Genomic DNA, 18,877 nt, shown 5'->3' with positions numbered 1-18,877 from the left:
AGTCATAGTTTTATTTTTCAAAGATCCGTTTTCGTTACGTCTTCGTCTCGTCTTCGTCAACGAAATTAACACTGGAATATCCAAGTTGTCGTAGTTGTCCCTGAGTCCAGAAACACGGCAAAAGAAATGAACTGCTCTACAAAACACATTCCTTGTCATGAAGTTCATAGGGTGTTTTTTTTGTAACTTACAAGAAAGATGGGTAAAATTAAAGCTCTGTATTTATGTAGCGCATTACGAGCCTTGTCGACCACTCAAATGGCTTTACAGTACAGTTTTTACCATTCATACAGTGCATCCATGTGCAGCACTTTCTCTATGAGAAGGGGAAATTTAGAGTTTCAGTATTTTGCCCTAGACACGTTTGGCCTGCAGTATGTAGAAATCGAACCGCTATATATTACATTCTGGTTAGAAGACGACCACTCAATGCCCTCAGCCAAATCCTCCCCAAACAATCAGTCAATCACATGACTTGAGTGTTTCCACCTTGGGACTACAGTCATACATCACATATCCAAGGAAAAAGTCATGATAGCAAAGTCAGAGCTGGTGATTGGGATCCAGGTTGAGCTAATGTTAGCTTCAGATCATTAGCTCTTTGATAACATAGTCAGGCCGACCAGACAGAACATTGTAGAGAGTGATCTATGAAATACAACATATCATCATTCTTATACATAGACATTATAGGCGACTTAACACACTTTTAACATGTTGTGTAGTGTACAGTAGCAACACAAAAAAACTAGCAGAGATTTGAATCAGAGCTGCAGACGAGCAGCTGAGGGTGGGTGGGGATAAAGATTGGGTCAATTTGCATATTCATAAGACCATGAATACTTTATGAGGCAAAGGTGTACAGTGACATTCAAGTCATTTTACGGCCAAAAGGAGATTTTGTTGAATGGGAAAAAACTTCGAAGCATATATTTTTGAGGAGCAGAATAACAGCTTGATTTTGAACACCACTGCTATTTATCATATTCAACACAGATAGTGATAGATAATAAGTCAGTAATATTCTAAATTAGACCATACTGTTTTTCCCCCTATTTTTATGGTATATATATTCCCAATGTTCACCCCTAGAAACACTCTGAAGTCGGATTTGGATATTTTCATAATACAAGCACACAGTTAAGTGTCATTCAGCAGAGGGCTGTGGATTAATCTCCCTGCTTGGTGAGATAGGATTCGCATGATATGATCTATGGAGGACCATGTGAAGACAAGAAGCCTTGTACCTTTTAACGCCTGAATAAAGATGCACTTGCTGTGATAGAAGCAGATAAAAGCAACATTCGTCAGCAGACACGCTGTCAGTGAAGGAGACAAGCTGACAATTACCAGGCCTTTTTGCTGTGTAATCACTGAGCTCCAGATTGTCCTTTGGCTTTTTCCACATTTGTAAACATGCTGAGATGTTCGTGATAAAACAGTCTGTCATTTACTGCACTACCCTTGAATCACTTGACCATCACAAAGGTCATGGTCAGCTACACAGAGTGTCACTCAGGTCGACATTCTTCACTCTACCTGAGTGTTTTCTATCCCCACCTAGCGGAAACAGGCCCTTGAACTGTGCAAGTAATAACTCCTTCATCCCAAACTGTATAAGTGCAAATAGCTTCAGATGTGAAATGAATCCGTGATGGCTGACACTCCTGTGCCCTGACGCCCTTCTCACAAGAGGAGCATTTCATTATCTGATCTGAAATTAGAAAAACTCTCTCTGTGCAGCCGCACCGGTTAATGGCAGCAATAATGGCTGGCACTTTGAATGGACAAACTCTGTGCACAGCCTTTATGCCCCTATTGAAGGTATCCAGAATAATGTGGGGAACTGCTGAGTGAGCTGGGTTAATTTTTCATGTGAATGGCCATGACTACAAATACACATTATGTAAATAGTGAAATCTACATACAATTTACATATGCATGGTGGCAGGCGGGGACCGGCTAACTTTTTGGCCAGCTCACTATTCAGTTTATGTGGTTTGTAAAAAGCATGACTTTCTGATATGGTAATTTTTTATATTTCAATTTATACCTGCACAGTCCCTACATGAAACTGAATCAAAATATTTAATTCCTTTCTCAAGAATTGCATACAAGGAATTAGAATTGTTACTTACTAGCTCTCAATGAATGTACACGTTGTGAAGAACCAACAATGCTTTGTTCTTTTCCCTCAAGTTTAAGTCACATCTAAACGTCCTCCTCTGTTGATGGAAAACGTATAGTTTTCTTGAACATCAAAAGTAGAAAGCCTCTAATAAGATCCTAGTGACTGACTCAATAAACTTGTAGCTTTTTCAAAAGAAAAGATTGCTACCTCAGCTGCTTCTAGTACTGAGCGACTCTAAATCCCAGAATCGTGTTCATTATTTTGTTGTGTGCCTATATCATATATAAAGTTTCAAATCTGTTTGTGTTCTGTCAGGTGATGAATGTGAATCTGTCTGAGGGCGACAAGGTGGTGTTGGAAGACGTGGGCTATGGGGAGAACACCATGCTGGCCAACGAGTCCATTCTAATGAGGGGGTTGGTGGTACGGAGCCACAGCAATCAAATCTCCATTCGCTTCCACAGCCAGAGCTCCCAGGCCGGATCCGTCCTGCTCAGATACCAATGTAAGTCTGAACTACACAACAGATTCCACCAAAATGCTGTATCTCTAAATGGGATATTTTTGTCCCTCAGCATCAGCTGATTGCGTTAAAACCTGGCAATCTCTGAGTTAAATGGTTGCAAATGAACTGGACAATATACAATAAAACAGAGATCCAACACAGACATTAAAGAACTAAAAGTAGGTCACAGCAACAATCACTTGAAAAGCTGATAATAAAAAGCTGCTTGTGACACTATCTCTCCCTGAGAAACGACCTGAGAGATCATAAAACACATACCCGTAAGAAATAGGAAGATTGCTACATATATCATGGTTCTGAGAAAGAGAAATATAGAGACGTGTCCTGGACCAGATAACATTTAAATAATCATGTTGTATGAGGGCCAGATTTATGATTGTTTAAAGATCATAGTTCAAGATTGATTGAAGACTCCTATCCCGGTAAATAGCATAACCACTGTTTGGTCTTTTATCGATGGAAAAGACCAAACAGTTCAATTCTTCAGTCCATTAGAATATAATATGCTATTAATAGGACCCCTTTCAAATTCTAAATATTGTCATAATCTGCAGTAGTAGAAGACGTCAGGGCATTAACATGCCCTGACTGTAGCATCCAGTCTGTCCTGGAGAAGCAGCACTGCTCAGAGGGTATTTTATAAACTTGTGTCTTTGAAAAACGCTCTTGGCAAGCGACCATCATCATCACGTCCAGCAGCAGCGAAAACTTAGCAGTTAGTAGGACCTTTAAACTATTAATAATCATTTGTACGGTTGCTTGCTCATCCCTCCTGTGCCTTCTTCCATATTTGAATTTGCACTGACGCATTGGTTCATCTGCAAGTTACTGCTCCCACACTTTGGGCTAAAACTGTCCACAGATTTGCACCACAGAAATACTCCATTCTGTGCTTCACAATTCAAACCCCTCCAGAAGCTTTTCTTCCCGGCCTGGCTTTTTTGTCTGAAACACTGAAACAAAGGTTACTGATCAATACATTCAATGTGAACAGCTTGAGCAGTGAAGGAGTGCATGTGTTGGGAGAGATAGGATTCATCACATTGAGTTGCTTTTGCCACTTATTGTTCCCAGGCAGAGAAAGGAAAGTGCAGTCCAGGCAGCAGTGGAGGAGAATGAGAGACAGGCACCATAGACATACAATTGTACTCATTGCTGAATTTTCAATATATAATTTCTGACATGTATAAAACAGCCTCCTGGAAATTCTAACCACATCCCCAGCCAATCTTCTCACTCGTCAGCAAGCCACTATACACCGTATATGAAGGCAGGCAAAAGGAATCTCACAGTATAGCTTCATTTAAGTGTGTGAGGTGATTTACAATGCATGACCCAGAGAAGTCAATTTTCTATTTTCTGTGGCTAAAAACACTTTTACTAGGCAAAGAGAGATTTTTTTCCCATAAAAATTAATCTCATAGGTTGTTTATGTGTGCAGCTCATTACAACCCAGAGTCATGCTTCATTGTACTGTGACCTATTGTGTACCATTATGCCATGTTGTGACTGTAGTAAATATAATGGGGCAAAAGAGGGTCAGGTGACATGGCTATAAAGCCTCAAAGTCCCTGTAGGGAGAACTTCAGGGTGGAAGGGGTTATCGACAAACAGACAGTCAGTGGTTCTTTCAACCATGACCACAGTTGTGTAATCAATCGTGCTTTTATTATTTTAATTGACAATGAAGCTCTTCTACCCTTCAGTATTTAGTTGTGATCTTTTCCAAAAACCCATCCAGGTTGTTTTTGTGCCAATACCTGATCAAAGCTTTATCAGTGGTCATTTTTAAACATTGTTTTCTAGCAGCCAATCTGTGGCATATCTCCTGTTAGTAGAGGCACTAATTCAGTTACGGATTGTGAGTTATGACAATTGAGTGATCAGCTGATTACGTTAAATTGAAAATATACAACATTCAGAGTAAGATTAATACAAACCTTTTCTGACAAATTAAAAGTTATCATCGATGAATACACATAGGGGTTTTACTGAGCTGGGTCAGGTATATGCCATATCTTTCCGGCCTAATGTAGGCATAGGTTAATAACATATATCATGATGGAATTGTTTAACCTATGCTCTCTGTTGATGGTTTGGAAAACACAAAGTTAACTTAACTACCTGTAGAGCTAGCCTAGACTGTCCTACCTTCATCACTGTTGTTGTCTCATTGGAATATACATGTTAGACCTGAAAGATGAATATCAAATGTGGTGTGTGGTAAAATACTTCTGGTTAATTGTTAAAAATACAAGTGTCCATCATATATATGAAAATATATAATATAATATAATATATCAAAATATATTCCATTGGTGATGATGATGTATTTAAAGTACTTCACTCAATAGTCTTGAGAATTAAAGGAGAAATCTGTTTACTTTGTTGTTGTTGTTCTGTAATTGCAAAGCATGGCTTCTGTGTTCAACAAAAGTCACTTAAATTAGATTGATTTGCATGTCGTAAATTCAACGGACACCTGGACAAATAGTAATAAGAGTGAAATAAATTATTGAGACAGTATAGTTTTGCAGAATGAAATTCTATTTGAGAAAATTGTGTGCATGATTTAATGTATTTGTTCATATTTAATCAAGACTGATTTTGACAGCTGCAGCTATCTGCAACTTAATTCAAGGGTCTATAACACAAATCCGACCCCATAGGTTAATACGAAAGACCATAGTGTACTTTGAATGATCAAAGGGTCCTTGACAGAAATAATGTTGTATATTGAAAGAAAGCATTGGCACTAAGTGGCAGTAACTGTGGCTGAGGGGTAGAGGGGTTGTCCTCCAAACAGAAGGCCGGTGGCTTGATCTCAGTCTTCCCTATTTGCATACTGAAGCTGAACCCCAAATGGCCCCTCATAAAAGAAAAGTGCTGCCCCTAGACACGCTGTATGAATGGGTGTGTGAATAGGTGAATGGCCAATCTGTGTAATGTAGAGTGCGTTGAGTGAATTATTATGGTCAGAATCTTAGCTAAAAACCCCTCAGTGAACCCTAATTAGAATACAATACGTTTGAATTAGATTATGGAAATTTAATTTAAGACCTGCATGCTTCATCTAAATACTTGATTGAAAACACTTTGTATTGTAATTGTATTGCAATCCTCCATCTGACTATTGCATTACTGTAGTAGTGCAAGGATATTTAGCTAAACGATGAGCACAAGAAGGGCTAGTTCATTCTGTTCCTTAGATAATTATGAACCATTGACATGCTGACGAATTAATTTAAAGGCCATGTATTCTTTTAGTCATTATGAAGATGTAATTGCTACAGGATTTTTCCATTAATCAATCATCGAGGGGAGTTAAATAGTTGCATCAAAATACTGCAATATGAGCAATTACCATGACTTACAGCACACACAAATAAGCAGGCATTCAATGGAGTCTGTCAAGCATACAAAATACGTTGGGGCTGATCTCTTTATTGTTTAGTTGCCGAGGTGTTTACATTACTCCAAATAAATTTGGTTTTCAAATTCCTCCCCTCACAGGTGTAGTTGGTGGCAAAGCAGAAGACAATTGATGAAGGCAGGTGTCCACTGTAGGCAGAGAATGATACTAGATTAGATAGCCAGGGACAGGGAGCTGGACAGGCCAACAAACAAACTTGAACTTGGCAGAGGCTGAAAACTGGAACATCAGGCATTTATGACGAGACTGGACATGGTCAATGACTGGAGATCAGGAATACTAAACTGAAAACCTCAGGACTTGGCAAGACCTCAGCTGGGAAGGCTGACTCTGGAAAAAGGCAAGAAGTTGGCAAGTCCCCTGACTTAGGAACAGACAGGACTTTAGCTGGGTCAGCTGACTCAGAACATTGGGCAAGACCCCTAACAAAGGAACATGCAGAATGTTGGCTCAGACCCATATAAGTACAGACAGGACTACTGTCGGTATACCAGATTTATGGTTAGAAAAGTTCCTGGCTGGGCTGGTCGAATCAGAAATCAGGAGCATTGTTGATGTAAGTCGGCTCAGCAACAGACCCGTGACCAACTTTGGAATGGGCGACTCAGGAACAGACTCAGGAATACGTTTAAGGTCAGTTGGGTCCAGCTTGGGTTCTGGGTAGGCCTAAATCAAAGACCTAGGCAGTGGATGCTATGGGTTGTTAAGCAGCTTAGGTTCATGGTCGCTGAACGCCAAGGGTCTTAGGAGATGGGTTACTTGGGGAATTAACCTCTTCATAATCCACACTTTCTTCCAGGGTTGGACAGGACTATTGATCTAAATTTATTTGATAGAACACAGAAGAACAAGAGTTGACAACAGTCATGGAGCTGCTGTTATTTATAGGCTTTGTATTTTAGCATCTACAGTTGCAAAAGAATGATGATGACGTGTGTGATTTTCATAGAAAAGGACATATTGAACTTGAGATTTAACACTATCATGGTTTAACAGTCATTCTGTCCTTGATATGTTGCTGTTTCATGAACGAAGTACTGGACAAAGGAAATGTGAATCAAATCTAAATACAGTGGCTTAGGAAAAGATTCACAATTCTTCAGATTGAGTTTAACAATTTAATTGTTAATGGATAAATATTTTCCTATTGATCTAATTCAGTAGCACATAAAAAATTGCAAACATGTTTCCTGAATATTTGTAAGATAATAAAATATCTAACTTACATAATGTGTCCAGTACCATAATTCAGACCATGGTTGAAGCCCCTTTGGCAGCAATTACACCTATAAGTCGTATTGGTAATTTCCCTACAAACGTTTAACATCTGTATCCATGCAGATTGTCCTCTCCTCCCATCCTCCAAAGCTTGATAGAATGGGTAGAAGTCTGAGCTTTGGATTGGCCACTCAGTGGCAGTCAGAGACTAGTCCGAAAGCAAGAGCAGCGTTGTCTTGGGTTTACACTTCAGGTCATTGTCCTGCTGAAAGCTGATCCACTTCAGGTGCTTTAAAGCAGGTTTTCTTCATGGACCTCTCTGTATGTGTCTGTTCACAGCTTTAGGCAGTTAGAAATGTCACAGTTCGAACTGTGCTGCCCAAAGGGGTTCATTTTACAGCACAGTTCATTAGTGCTGTATTTTTGCATATAATCGAATTATCTAGATGAAATTCACCATGATCGTTTTCCTCCATTCCAGACCTGATTCTGATTCTCTCAGAAGAAAAATGCATTTCTTTGCTTTCTTAACATGATGACACATTCAACTTAAGTCATCAATAAAAGTTGAGATCTAATGTTTCACCTCACCTTGACATGGTTAAGATGAGTCACATAATACCAAAAAATCTGTGCAGCTTTTGGCTGTCCTGAGGTGACTGTAAAGTAAACCATCCCATCATCCAGATTCAACACTTCAAAGCCCAGCACCATCCGACACAGCCGAGGTTATGACATTGTGTGAAATTGAATCTCATCACTTAAGGATATTTCCCTCCCACACTGTCCTGTCCTGTAAAAGCCTGTCACGCCCAATTATTCTCTATGAGCTTCGATGAGCGAGGCGGAAATGAATCCCCTGTCAGTTTCTGTATTGATATCCAGACATGGAGAAAGATGTATCTATTTTTCATCAGTCCATGTAAAATTCAAGACTGCTAATAGGTCATTTGTCTCTGTTAGGGAAAGGAAATTTCACAGCTCCATAAAATACAATGCTGTCTGGACACAGTCCAGGAAATGGTACACGCTTCTTCAATGACTGGGACTGATACCTGGAGATGTTTGAGATTGCACTATTACTTTGTATTATGGCAAAATTTGAATCATGTACATAGACAAGGAGATTATGTAAACAAGTGTGTACTAGCTTGTTGGCAGAGAATAAGAGGAGTTAAATATTTCTCTATATTGTCAATCCACAAAGTCAATGGACTTACAGACCAAAATAGTAAAAACTACAGTAGCAGTGGCAGAATTGTACTCTAAGCCCCTATAGTTGGGGTCAAGCTCCAACATTTTTCAAAATACAAATCAATATGTTTCTTATTCCCTTATTGTAATCGCGATTTCCCATGTTTTTCAAATTCTACACATTCAGTTTGACTTAACGACTCAAGGTCCCCTTAATAGCTTTTTCCAGAGCTTTCACCTGTATCTCATGGTCTCCACCAGCAGATGCAGTTTGTTCGCTGGTCATGGAGCTTCATCTGCTGACATGCAAGATGATATTATTTAATTCCAAGCACTTTTACAACCTCTGCTGTAGACAGGAGAAACAACACCTAAATAAAACAAATCCAACTCACTGTCGTCTTTCTCTTAGGCTGTCAGTGTCATCACATGGTCTTCGTTTAACAGATGGTGTTTACGCAGTATCTGGATATTGTTGCAACACAATTGCAATAAGTGGATCTATCACCATGGAAACTGACTAAATTGAGTAACCATATGGTTTAAACTCCAAAAAGAGCTAGTAACTCACCGATGTACTGTAGCTGGGAAGTGCAATTAAAACAATTCCTTTTTGGACCCACCTCCAGCTCAGGCAGTTTGTAGTCTCCATGCCCCATCTTAGATCAGCCTGAGGTCATCATCAGGGTTATTATTTCTTGGACTTAGACAAAGCTCCCCCAGAGTTGTTTCCACAGACTGCAACACTAATCATGATGAATAAACTGATGTTCCAACTTAAAATCAATGGAGTATCCCTTTTAAATAATCCACCAACTAGAGGTGCAGAGTTTTGTATTGCTTTGTGCCTTCTATTTCAGCGAGTTATAAACCAACACTGATGATGCAAATGAACACAGGCCCAATGGGGCTGCAGTTAATCACATACACTGTCACAAATCTTGTGTGAGACTGTAAAGCAATGGAGAGAGACAAAAACTAATGGAGCTTTACATTTTATTGTATGATAAAGATGTATTTTGAAACAAATTGTTAAGCTCATTCACCATACTAGATTTAGGTGTTTACTTAAAAGTCTACAGCTATAGGCTACTGCTACACAAGAACATTTCATATTTCAGTGTTTTCATTGATTTACAGGGGCTAAAATCAATATCTTTGTAATAAGATTTTATTAAATAACAATGTGAAAGTGATGAAACAGCAGAAAATTATCACCTGAATCTTCTCTCAGCTTTATTGAGCTTTAGCAACTTCACTCACTTCATTGTTCTTATTTTGTGCCACAGCAGGCAGGCAGTTCTTTTTGAGCAAAAAACTCTAAACCCATGGCATGCTTGGCACCAAAAACCCGACATCACACATTCAAGCAGAAGGGTCAGAAAAACAGTGGTCTTTATGTTCTCTGATGCTCCTGCAACGTGACTATTTAATTTACTGCAGTGTTCCCTATCCTGCTGTGTTGACGTGGTTCTCATTGTAATGAAGTCATTGAAATGTTGATAAGTCAAAAATTTCTGGCTGCCTTCTCTCTCGAAGACCCAATTTACTCTCAATAAGCATGTTCAAAGTAGTTTCAATAGCCATTTATGCAAACTTTCGTTTCATTTACTACATCCCACATTTTTCACATGTATGTAAGAAATGCTAAAATACAACCGACCTACCCATTCATTCCAGAGGGGGCCTGAAGCTAATCACTGCTGACATTGGGCAAGAGGTCAGCTCCAACCCAGAGAGGTCACCAGTCCATCACCACATTTACCCCTACGGACAATGTCTTTGAAAAGTGGGAGGAAGTTGAAGTGCCCAGATAAACTCGGGGAAAAGGTACAAACTCCACACACAAAAGTGAACCCAGAACAGTTAAGCTGTGAGGCAAAAGTGCTAACCCCAGCTTCCCTGTGCTACCACAACCAACCCTAAAATGTGATGCTTTACTTTGGTAAGTCAACTCAATGTCCAAATTCGATATCACACTCACCTCTATAATGTGAGTTGCTTCTCTTTGGTGGGGTGTCGGATGCCAGATGGTAGTGATGATGATGATGCTACGCACAGGTGGTTTTAGCCATGTCAGTGGATGGTTCAACTGACCAAACAAAAAAGTAAAAGTGTGTGCCCAACATTGTCTCTGTCAAAATATGTCTTCAGAAAGTTTCTTGGTGGATACCATACCACAAAAGCATTGGTCCTTGTAGCTCATCCACTTTAGCTGCATGATTCCTGCTGTAATGAAGCTCACATTAGTATTTCATTAATGCAAGCTCGTCCTCACAAACTACCAACACTGGCTCGACTTTCACTTAAAAAGAAAAACAATAATGAGTTTCTCTTTGAAAGATACACATTCTGCATAATCTTGACAGCTATTTGTGTTTTGATCGAACCGACCATATCATGACAATCATCCTCACCCACTCTGCCCCTCTGACGTTTTAACAGATATACAATTTTTGTTAATCCTTTTTTTCTATCACTGTCAAACTATTAAGTCATCATAGCATGTACTTGCATTTCACATTAAAAGCCTTCTACTGATTTAAAAGGGCAAGGGATGTTGAGTTGAAGGGGAAAAGACTAGACTTATAGTAGAAAGAAGCTCTTAATATTAACTAGGGAGTGAAAGGAGTATACATTCAAGCTCCAATGGAAATCTGGCTGGATGTTGTAGAAAAGTCTTGCTGGACTGACAGAAATTCTGACGTTGCCATTCTTATACTCGCAGGCCCCAAAGAGAAGCAATATACAGCAATTAAAGTCACTGCCCTTGTGGGGATTGTGTATGTTGGGCTGCAGCAAGGATGTGTCATCAGCTACCGCTGGTTCACCCCAAGAGAGTCTTCCCGTCCCTGTCATTACAAGCTCCATATGTCCCTTCACTGGCCTATAAAGCACCTGGCCTTCAGAGGACAGTGCTAGCTACTACCGGGTGATTTACCTCAGGGCGGGAGGTCCGATGCTCCATGCCACGTTCGGCTAATTGAAAAACAAACGGCAGGGTGATTTTGCTATAACAACATGTCCATGTCCCTCAGCTACAGGCCCCCGCTGAGCTGAGATGCTGCTGCAATAAAGCATAAATAAAATGGATTGCCGGGGCAGAGGGTGGGTGTGGGGGTTGCACAGTATGTTAGAAGTCCCCTCCTTGGCTCATTGACTCCCAGGGAGCGAGGCGAATAGAGGAGAGCTGCGTTTTCACTGCAACACACAGTAGATTGGACCACAGTCTGCCAGCAATTTGTTTCTTTCCTCGTTCTTTTTTCTATCAGCTCATCTGTGGTCCTCTGCTTTATGTATGATCTCCACGTGGGTGTTTCTGTGCCTTCATCCTCTCTTTCCTACTGGTTATTTATCATAGTTGATGGCCTTTTGAGGGTAGAGGGAGAAGGGTTTGCAGCCCCAGTGGATTCTCCTCAGGGCAGTTTTTATCGGTCTGCTCCAACTTTCTGTTTGTTTTTCTCTTCTGTTCTCTCTGTCAAGACTCCCTCCCAGTAGATCGCAGCGAAATTAGGACAAAGCAGAAATTGTCTGGAATACAGTCGAAACAGAACACAAGTGGAGCATCATCTTTTTTTTAAAACAACCTCTGATCTAAAGTCAACTCCTCCTTGAATACATCTAGTTGCTGTGTCACTACTAATGTGATTATTTTGATATCTTATATTGGAGCAGCGAAATCAATGTAGTATCTACTGTAGTACGGAAAGATTTTACTTGGCAGTCCAAACTAGGTTGTTTTATAAAAGAAAGTGGCAAACCCATACTAAAGAGCTGCTAACTCAATATAAAGCTTCCTACCAGCCAGACTATGGTTGTTATGGTCAAGACATTGTTTTCATCCTCTTCAGGGATGTGTTTTTGATTCTAATTCTAAGTTTAGATTTTACTTAATGTTGAATGAACCAAACATTAACTTATGGGCTCATTCATGGTATCAATAAGGCCTTTGCGGCAGTATGTATCATATCCTATGCATATATATGTCTAACAAAAAGGTTCTACTTCCTGTCACACTTAAGCCTAAATTCACAAGACATAGTCAAGAGTTCTCAAATTCATAGCCACTAGTTTAATATCACACAAATAGGACCCCCGCCCTGTATTCTCACTCTCACCAGGCATCTGGTTTCAGCCAACTTGCTCTGACACCCTCCCTGCCCGCTGCACTGCTCAGCACCAAACACACACAGTTAGAGACCAGCTGGCGAACAAAGTGTTGTAATTAGCAGCTGAAGAGCCAGACATTTTTTCTCCGGGGTTGGTGGAGGCCATAAAAAGAAGGTGAATATTGAACTCGAATTCATCAGCTGGACATAAATACAACTCCAAAGTAATGTGAGTTTATGTTGCTCTCTGTCGCCTGGATGTGTGAATACTTTAGCGAGTGTAACAAAATATTCACAGATTATACCTTAAGATATAAAGAGACCTAGTTATTCAGGTTTAAGATTCACTTTTTTTTTAAAGTGCAACTTAACCATTAAATCCCTGGTCACAGTTCATGTTAATCTTGCATTATCTTCCACTGTTAAGCTGTTTTCAGACATGAACTCTGGGTAATGCCCAAACTTCTGGGGCCGGACACTGGTACATTGTGTTTGCTCACAACATATTGACCAAGGCGTCGAACCTTATCACCATAAGCTCTCTAATCACGTCGTCTTTCCAAGTTGACATCTTTGTCAGTGTCTTCTACGTGTATGGCTCCTCTTTAGTATCCTGAGATATTTAGTTTTTTTACTATTGCGTCCGTCATATCTCAGAATTGTGATCAACACACTCTCTTGCTCTGGAGAATCTCCTGCTGTTTTCTCACTTGGGCTTCGGTCCACTGCATATGACTCGGATAATTGCTTTCTATATGATGATATTTGCATTGATATTTGTTCTGCTCGGGATAATTTCAGGAGATTATGCAGGGTTCAGTGCATGTCGGAAAGCAGCTTTAAAGTTATTCTAGATTTAGAGCGATTGCGAGAATTGGCTGGCATACCTGCCTTTCTCTAACTAACCTGCATGCAGATGTACTCCCACTGCACATGCGTACCCACACTGCTGAAGCAGAGATAATAGCCAGAAGTTAATCAGCGAGTCCTGGAAAAGTTTGCTTTTGGCAGTTGTCAGGCAGTTTTTATTTGTTTTGGAGGGCCGATGGGAGGGGCTGGGAAGTGTCAGCCTTTAGCCTTCTCTTGTTCACCTTTCCAGAAATACCAGCCCCATCATGTCCACCTCCTTTTAAGGTGTTGTCTCCCACTCCTAGCTACTCTTTTATTGTGTTTTTAAGTTTGCTCATTAGTTGAAAGTTACGGTATCATATGCTACTTCTGATGTTTAATTGTTGTTCTGATGTCTTATTGTCCAGTGGATTTGTTTTTCAAAATTTACGGACATCGCCTTCAAAGACATTCAGGGTCTGGCTTTTCTATCAAATAATTCATAATGCAGACTGCATACTATCTATGCTATAGATCTGGGTACACATAAGGAGATGCAATAGTTTATTGTGCATTATGAGCTAAACAGGAGTGTATCTGTAGTAGGTCTTATGTATGTCTTATTTTTCTATGTGTTGATATCTTCTTGAATGCATGCAGAGAAAGAACATTGACTCAGTGCTGTTATTAGAGTAACTGAATTGAGAATCATCATCTCTTGAGTCTGAATCAAACCATTCTCATTGAGAAGAATCGTCTGTGAATCTCATTTCGGTGCTTCAAGCTGGATTTACTGAAAACCCAGAAACTAAGGTTAAAGCTTTGAGTATATGCCTTGAGGTGAAGGAATTTGTGGAATGTTTCTTATTTCTATGCACTGTATATATTAAGTTTAGTAGCCATATATAGTAATGCCTAACTGACCCTTTCAGACAATCGTAGCATATGTGCCAGAAATGAAGCATGACACCCTCAGAAAACAGCCTGGGGACTTTTGCCCACAAACTCTGTCACAGCTGCAGGGCAGCGAAGTGCAGAAAACAGAACGGCGAAATGCATTAATCTCTGGAGACTTTTCAGCTCCTCGCAGTAATAAGAGGTCAATGGTCAGCAGAAATAAATGCTCTGTGCAACAAAATGAGATTAGAGATGAAGCTTGATCCCTGCACAGCCATTCCACATGAAAGCCATATCACAATGTGAGCACAAAATAAATAAATTCAATTTACATCCGTCAGCTACAGGGAACCAATAAACAGCTCAAATTATTACTCTACCCCTGTGATCTACACTGTGGCCATGAGGCCTGATTATATGTGGTGGAGGCCAACATTTCCTCAGAGCAGCTGTAGAGAGCCGCTTATGGCAAGTCTGGGGCTTGTTTTCATTTAGCAGCTCAGCAGCAGCAGAGGAAACAGTAATACATCCTACTTAAGTGCAAGTACTGATAATAACAGCTGAGGGTTTACAGTAAGGGCAGCAATATAATATATTTATGTAAAAAACCCAACATTCATAACTTACTGTTACAGACATTGTTCTATTTACTTAAAGGAACAGTAGAAAATTCACTCATTATCTACTCAACACAATGCCGACGGAGGGGTGGGTGAAGTGTTTGAGTGCACAAAACAATTTTGGAATCTCAAAGGTAAACAGCATTGGAGCCTAATCCAATATCATTCAAGTAAATGGTGACCACTTCTTCAAACAGAATAAAAGAGCTTGTGTTTTCGTTGGGTGCGTGCGAACGTGCACACGGCTATGAGGAGGATATCAGAGGACCTTTAGGCGAAACATATGGTGTAAAAGACACAGTTTGAGTCAAATATGAATGTCAAGGCTTGCAGACATTCTGATGACAGCACAAGAGCAGTATGGATGAATTTTATAGTTGTATTGGAACTGGCAGCAACACTTTTTACCCCTGAGACTCCAAAAGTTAAAAAAATATATGATATATCACACAGGGTGTTATCTTTGTTCAGCTTGATCCACAATGAGGCTAATGTCCAGATAGAGAGGGCTGTTTGAGACCAACGGTCATGTCAGCAGCTTAAGGTCTGGTTCTGAAATTTAAGGCAGGTTCCGTACTAGTGTTTGCAATGTTTAAGTAGGTGTTATATTCCTGAGTTTGAATGCCTTATACATATTTATTTGACAGTTTAACATAAGCAGTGTCTGTGATTTGGGGGTTGTTATACGTTCACCGTTATCATTTTTATAAAACAAATATATTAATACAAATTCAGAGAAAGTGAAGTTGACAATAAATTCAGCTTGATTTGTTGAATAACTTAAAGAGAGCAAAAGTGTATATTTTGCTGCAGTAACTGTCGATTGATTATATTTCCTAAAAATAAAAAAACGTGCCCAGCTGGGATGCCGATGTCAGCAAGAACACAAATGTTTTCCCCGTCCTGGGAAGTCTGGCCTCAACTTCCCAGCTGGATTCTCATGATTTCCCTCGACATATTAATCTTTACACAGTACTCCATAAATAGACTTCTTTACTCACTGACAGTGTAGTAAAGGATACATCTGCTATCCAGTCTATAATGTATTGGCACACACTGGGCGGCAGTCATCTCAGGAGCTGCTGGTTATGACCGCTTTTCTTAAGTCAAAAGGGGTAATGTCGTATCTCAAAAAGTCATTATTTTTGGTAAACCATCTGCAAAATATAAAAAAAAAGAATTTTTTTATTTCTTTCTTAAAATATATGGCAATTAATGTTTATGTATAAGTTGGACGGGCAGGCATCTGTAATGTCGCCTTTTTTCCACACTATAGTGCAGAGGCTCTTTCCCATTAGTCAAAAACCTATTAACAACTAATAACACTCCTGCTCCAATCGGCAGTGACAGAAACAGTTTCTTCCTCTTCTGTATCCGGCACTGTAGATGCTCACTGCTTTTTGGCAGGTTTACCTGAATTTCAAAAACTCTTGTATACCCACTAATTTAGGTTTAAATAGGTGAAGGTGAGTTGACGGATGAGAGGGACAAGCTCAGGAACCAGGAAATATTCAGAGAACACAGTCCTAGCATCCTGTTGTTAAACCTTAGATCCAACTTTTGTTCTGATGGACAAGTAGCATTACTTTATTAAGGATATGTTTACATTTTATTTTGATTTGCTCTCTCCCTCTTCATCATTTAATGTTTGGCTGCTCGTCTTTGTCTCCTCAAGAACCAAACAATCCCTGCGATCTACTGGACTCCAGCTGCAGGTCAATGTGTGCCCATTAGTCTGGAAGAAGAAATAACGCAGGGCTTATCAATAGCCTTCCATTAAAACCAAAACGTGATAAATGATCTTTAGGTCTCAGAAGACAAGACAAAGTGATGTAGAATATAGCAGACATTTTCACCCTTCGAAGCAATTTGTCTCTGTGAAAGCTCTCTGCAAAGCACCAGTGTTATGATTCCACAATGCTACCATGATGGCTCTTTTATCTCTTTTCTAGTCTCCAGTGAGCCTGTGAGTTTCACAGTTTTTGGTTGGCTTGGATATTAATAGCTACAGCGGACCATGGTAATGACTAGCTTAGGGAGTGATAGGACACAGCTCCGGCAGCTGCTGCTGCGGCTACGGCAGCACTAGCCTGGGATGATGCTCCTAATGAGAAATACTATAAAGACCAACACTGCTCTTCTTATCACTGTTTCAGGGAGACACCACGGCACCAGCACCATCCCTCAGCACTAACACAGTGTTGGAAGCGGGGGAGGTCATAGGTTGTCATTTATTAGCCTTTTTAATCTCCCTACATATTTCCTATCCTGAGGTGCAGAGTTGTCCCCAGCAGACAGAATCGATAGCAGCCCAACTGCCAAGCCATCCGAGGGCTAACAATAAAACGAGGACAATTACACTTAGATGGATCAGAGACTTTAGCAGAAATATATTATTACTTTGTTTGGCCCTGGACCAGGAGGCTGAGGTATAACAACTCATCAGCAGTAAAAAAAAAAGCCAGTTAGTTAACTGGCCACCTGAGAGCCAGCAAGGATGTGTTCTTCACAGATTGTCAGTGGTGTAACAGGCCTTTGTACAAGTGTGTGTTTGTGTTTGTGTGTAGGTGGAAATGCTTCCATACAGATCAAGCAGGTGGTATTCCCGGGGGGGTCACTGCTAAACCAGATATTACTGTGGTGGTGTTGATGTTGTGTACATTCCACTGGATGTTTGTTGCTTCATTTACCTCTGTCGAAGCAGACGTCTTTGTAAAATGTTGAATTATTGACGCATACATGAAACTTTGACAGGCACAGACACTCACTTTAATTCCAGCCTTAGAAACGATTCATCGAGTATCTCTGTTTAAATTATCTCACCTGGTGAGCATACTCTGAAATGCAAATGATGTGCCATGGAGGCTAAATATGGAATGCCCCCTCCCCCTTCCTGGTCTATATTTAGCAATTACATGTACTGTACAAGGCCATATTTCTATTTTAATTTAATATATACAAGTATATCTTGTTCATATTTCAGTCAAAACCTCCCTGTAGTCTGACCTGTTTCTGTTTAAATTGTTAATGTAAGCTCGACTCTGAGCTGCGCTCATACAGGCACTGAGCTCCAGAGATCTACAGACATTCTGTGGAGATGCTGGATACATAAACACAAAAGTGTTGATGACACTTCTAACATGCAAACGATGCAAAAAACAAAAACACAACCAATATATCAAAATAAAACTGGTGCCATACAATGTCAAGAGAGCTTTTGGTGATCGAAGGCCGACACCAGTGACAATGTGATGTTAACAAAGACACATGATGTTATGTCCTGTCTCTGCCACCTGCCCCTCCCCTCACCTGAAAGCTCCAGATTTCCATGCTCTTGTAAATGGTCTGAGAATTTCCAACTGCATTTTATGATTGTGAAAGGCAACCCCCGGAGAAAGTCCGGACACAATTCTGTGGACATCCACCAGAGGTCATGTCTGAAAATTACTCATGGTAACTCGTTGTCTCCATTCATACATTTCCACAGTGCCAATCTGCCTCAGCAGTATTCACCATTTTGATGTTTTTTTTTTTATCAATCCTGCTTTCGTCAAAGGATCTCATACTTTACAAAGTTGGACCAGTCCTGGTTGTTTCACACGAGAAGTGTCCTTTTCAATGCTATTTCTCTCTGTGCATTACAAAGTCCTTCACAGACAGTTCTACGATAAACTTTGTTATTGTTTGATTTCTGGATGTTGTGTGCCAAGCTTTTTAGAAACAACTTATGGTGCTGATTGAGGATAGATTGGCCTACTTGGTTTATCTCCAATGAAGACTAAATTGTCCACGTTTTTCAAAACAAATTACTGAATTTGCCTTATTAATGTTGAAGTATGTGGATTATACATATGTTTGAATGATATTCTTAACTGGTGTAATGTTGCCCAAATATTGCATGTTGGCTATTTCAGATATCTG

General features: G+C 40.0%; 1 protein-coding gene across 2 annotated transcripts in view; it reads left to right on the top strand.

The window, feature by feature from the left end:
* LOC133952181 (seizure protein 6 homolog) overlaps positions 1-18,877 on the top strand; it is a 162,974-nt gene that overhangs the window by 106,195 nt on the left and 37,902 nt on the right. For both annotated transcript variants that reach the window (XM_062386517.1, XM_062386516.1), the window contains one exon: positions 2,447-2,636. In XM_062386517.1, coding sequence (XP_062242501.1) covers positions 2,447-2,636 — 190 coding nt within the window. The remainder of the gene's footprint in view (positions 1-2,446; positions 2,637-18,877) is intronic.

This window comes from Platichthys flesus, chromosome 4 (assembly GCF_949316205.1).
Source record: "Platichthys flesus chromosome 4, fPlaFle2.1, whole genome shotgun sequence".
Classification (NCBI taxonomy): Eukaryota; Metazoa; Chordata; class Actinopteri; order Pleuronectiformes; family Pleuronectidae; genus Platichthys; species Platichthys flesus.
Note: the sequence above shows the minus strand (reverse complement) of the source record. Positions and strands in the feature narration are given on the sequence as shown.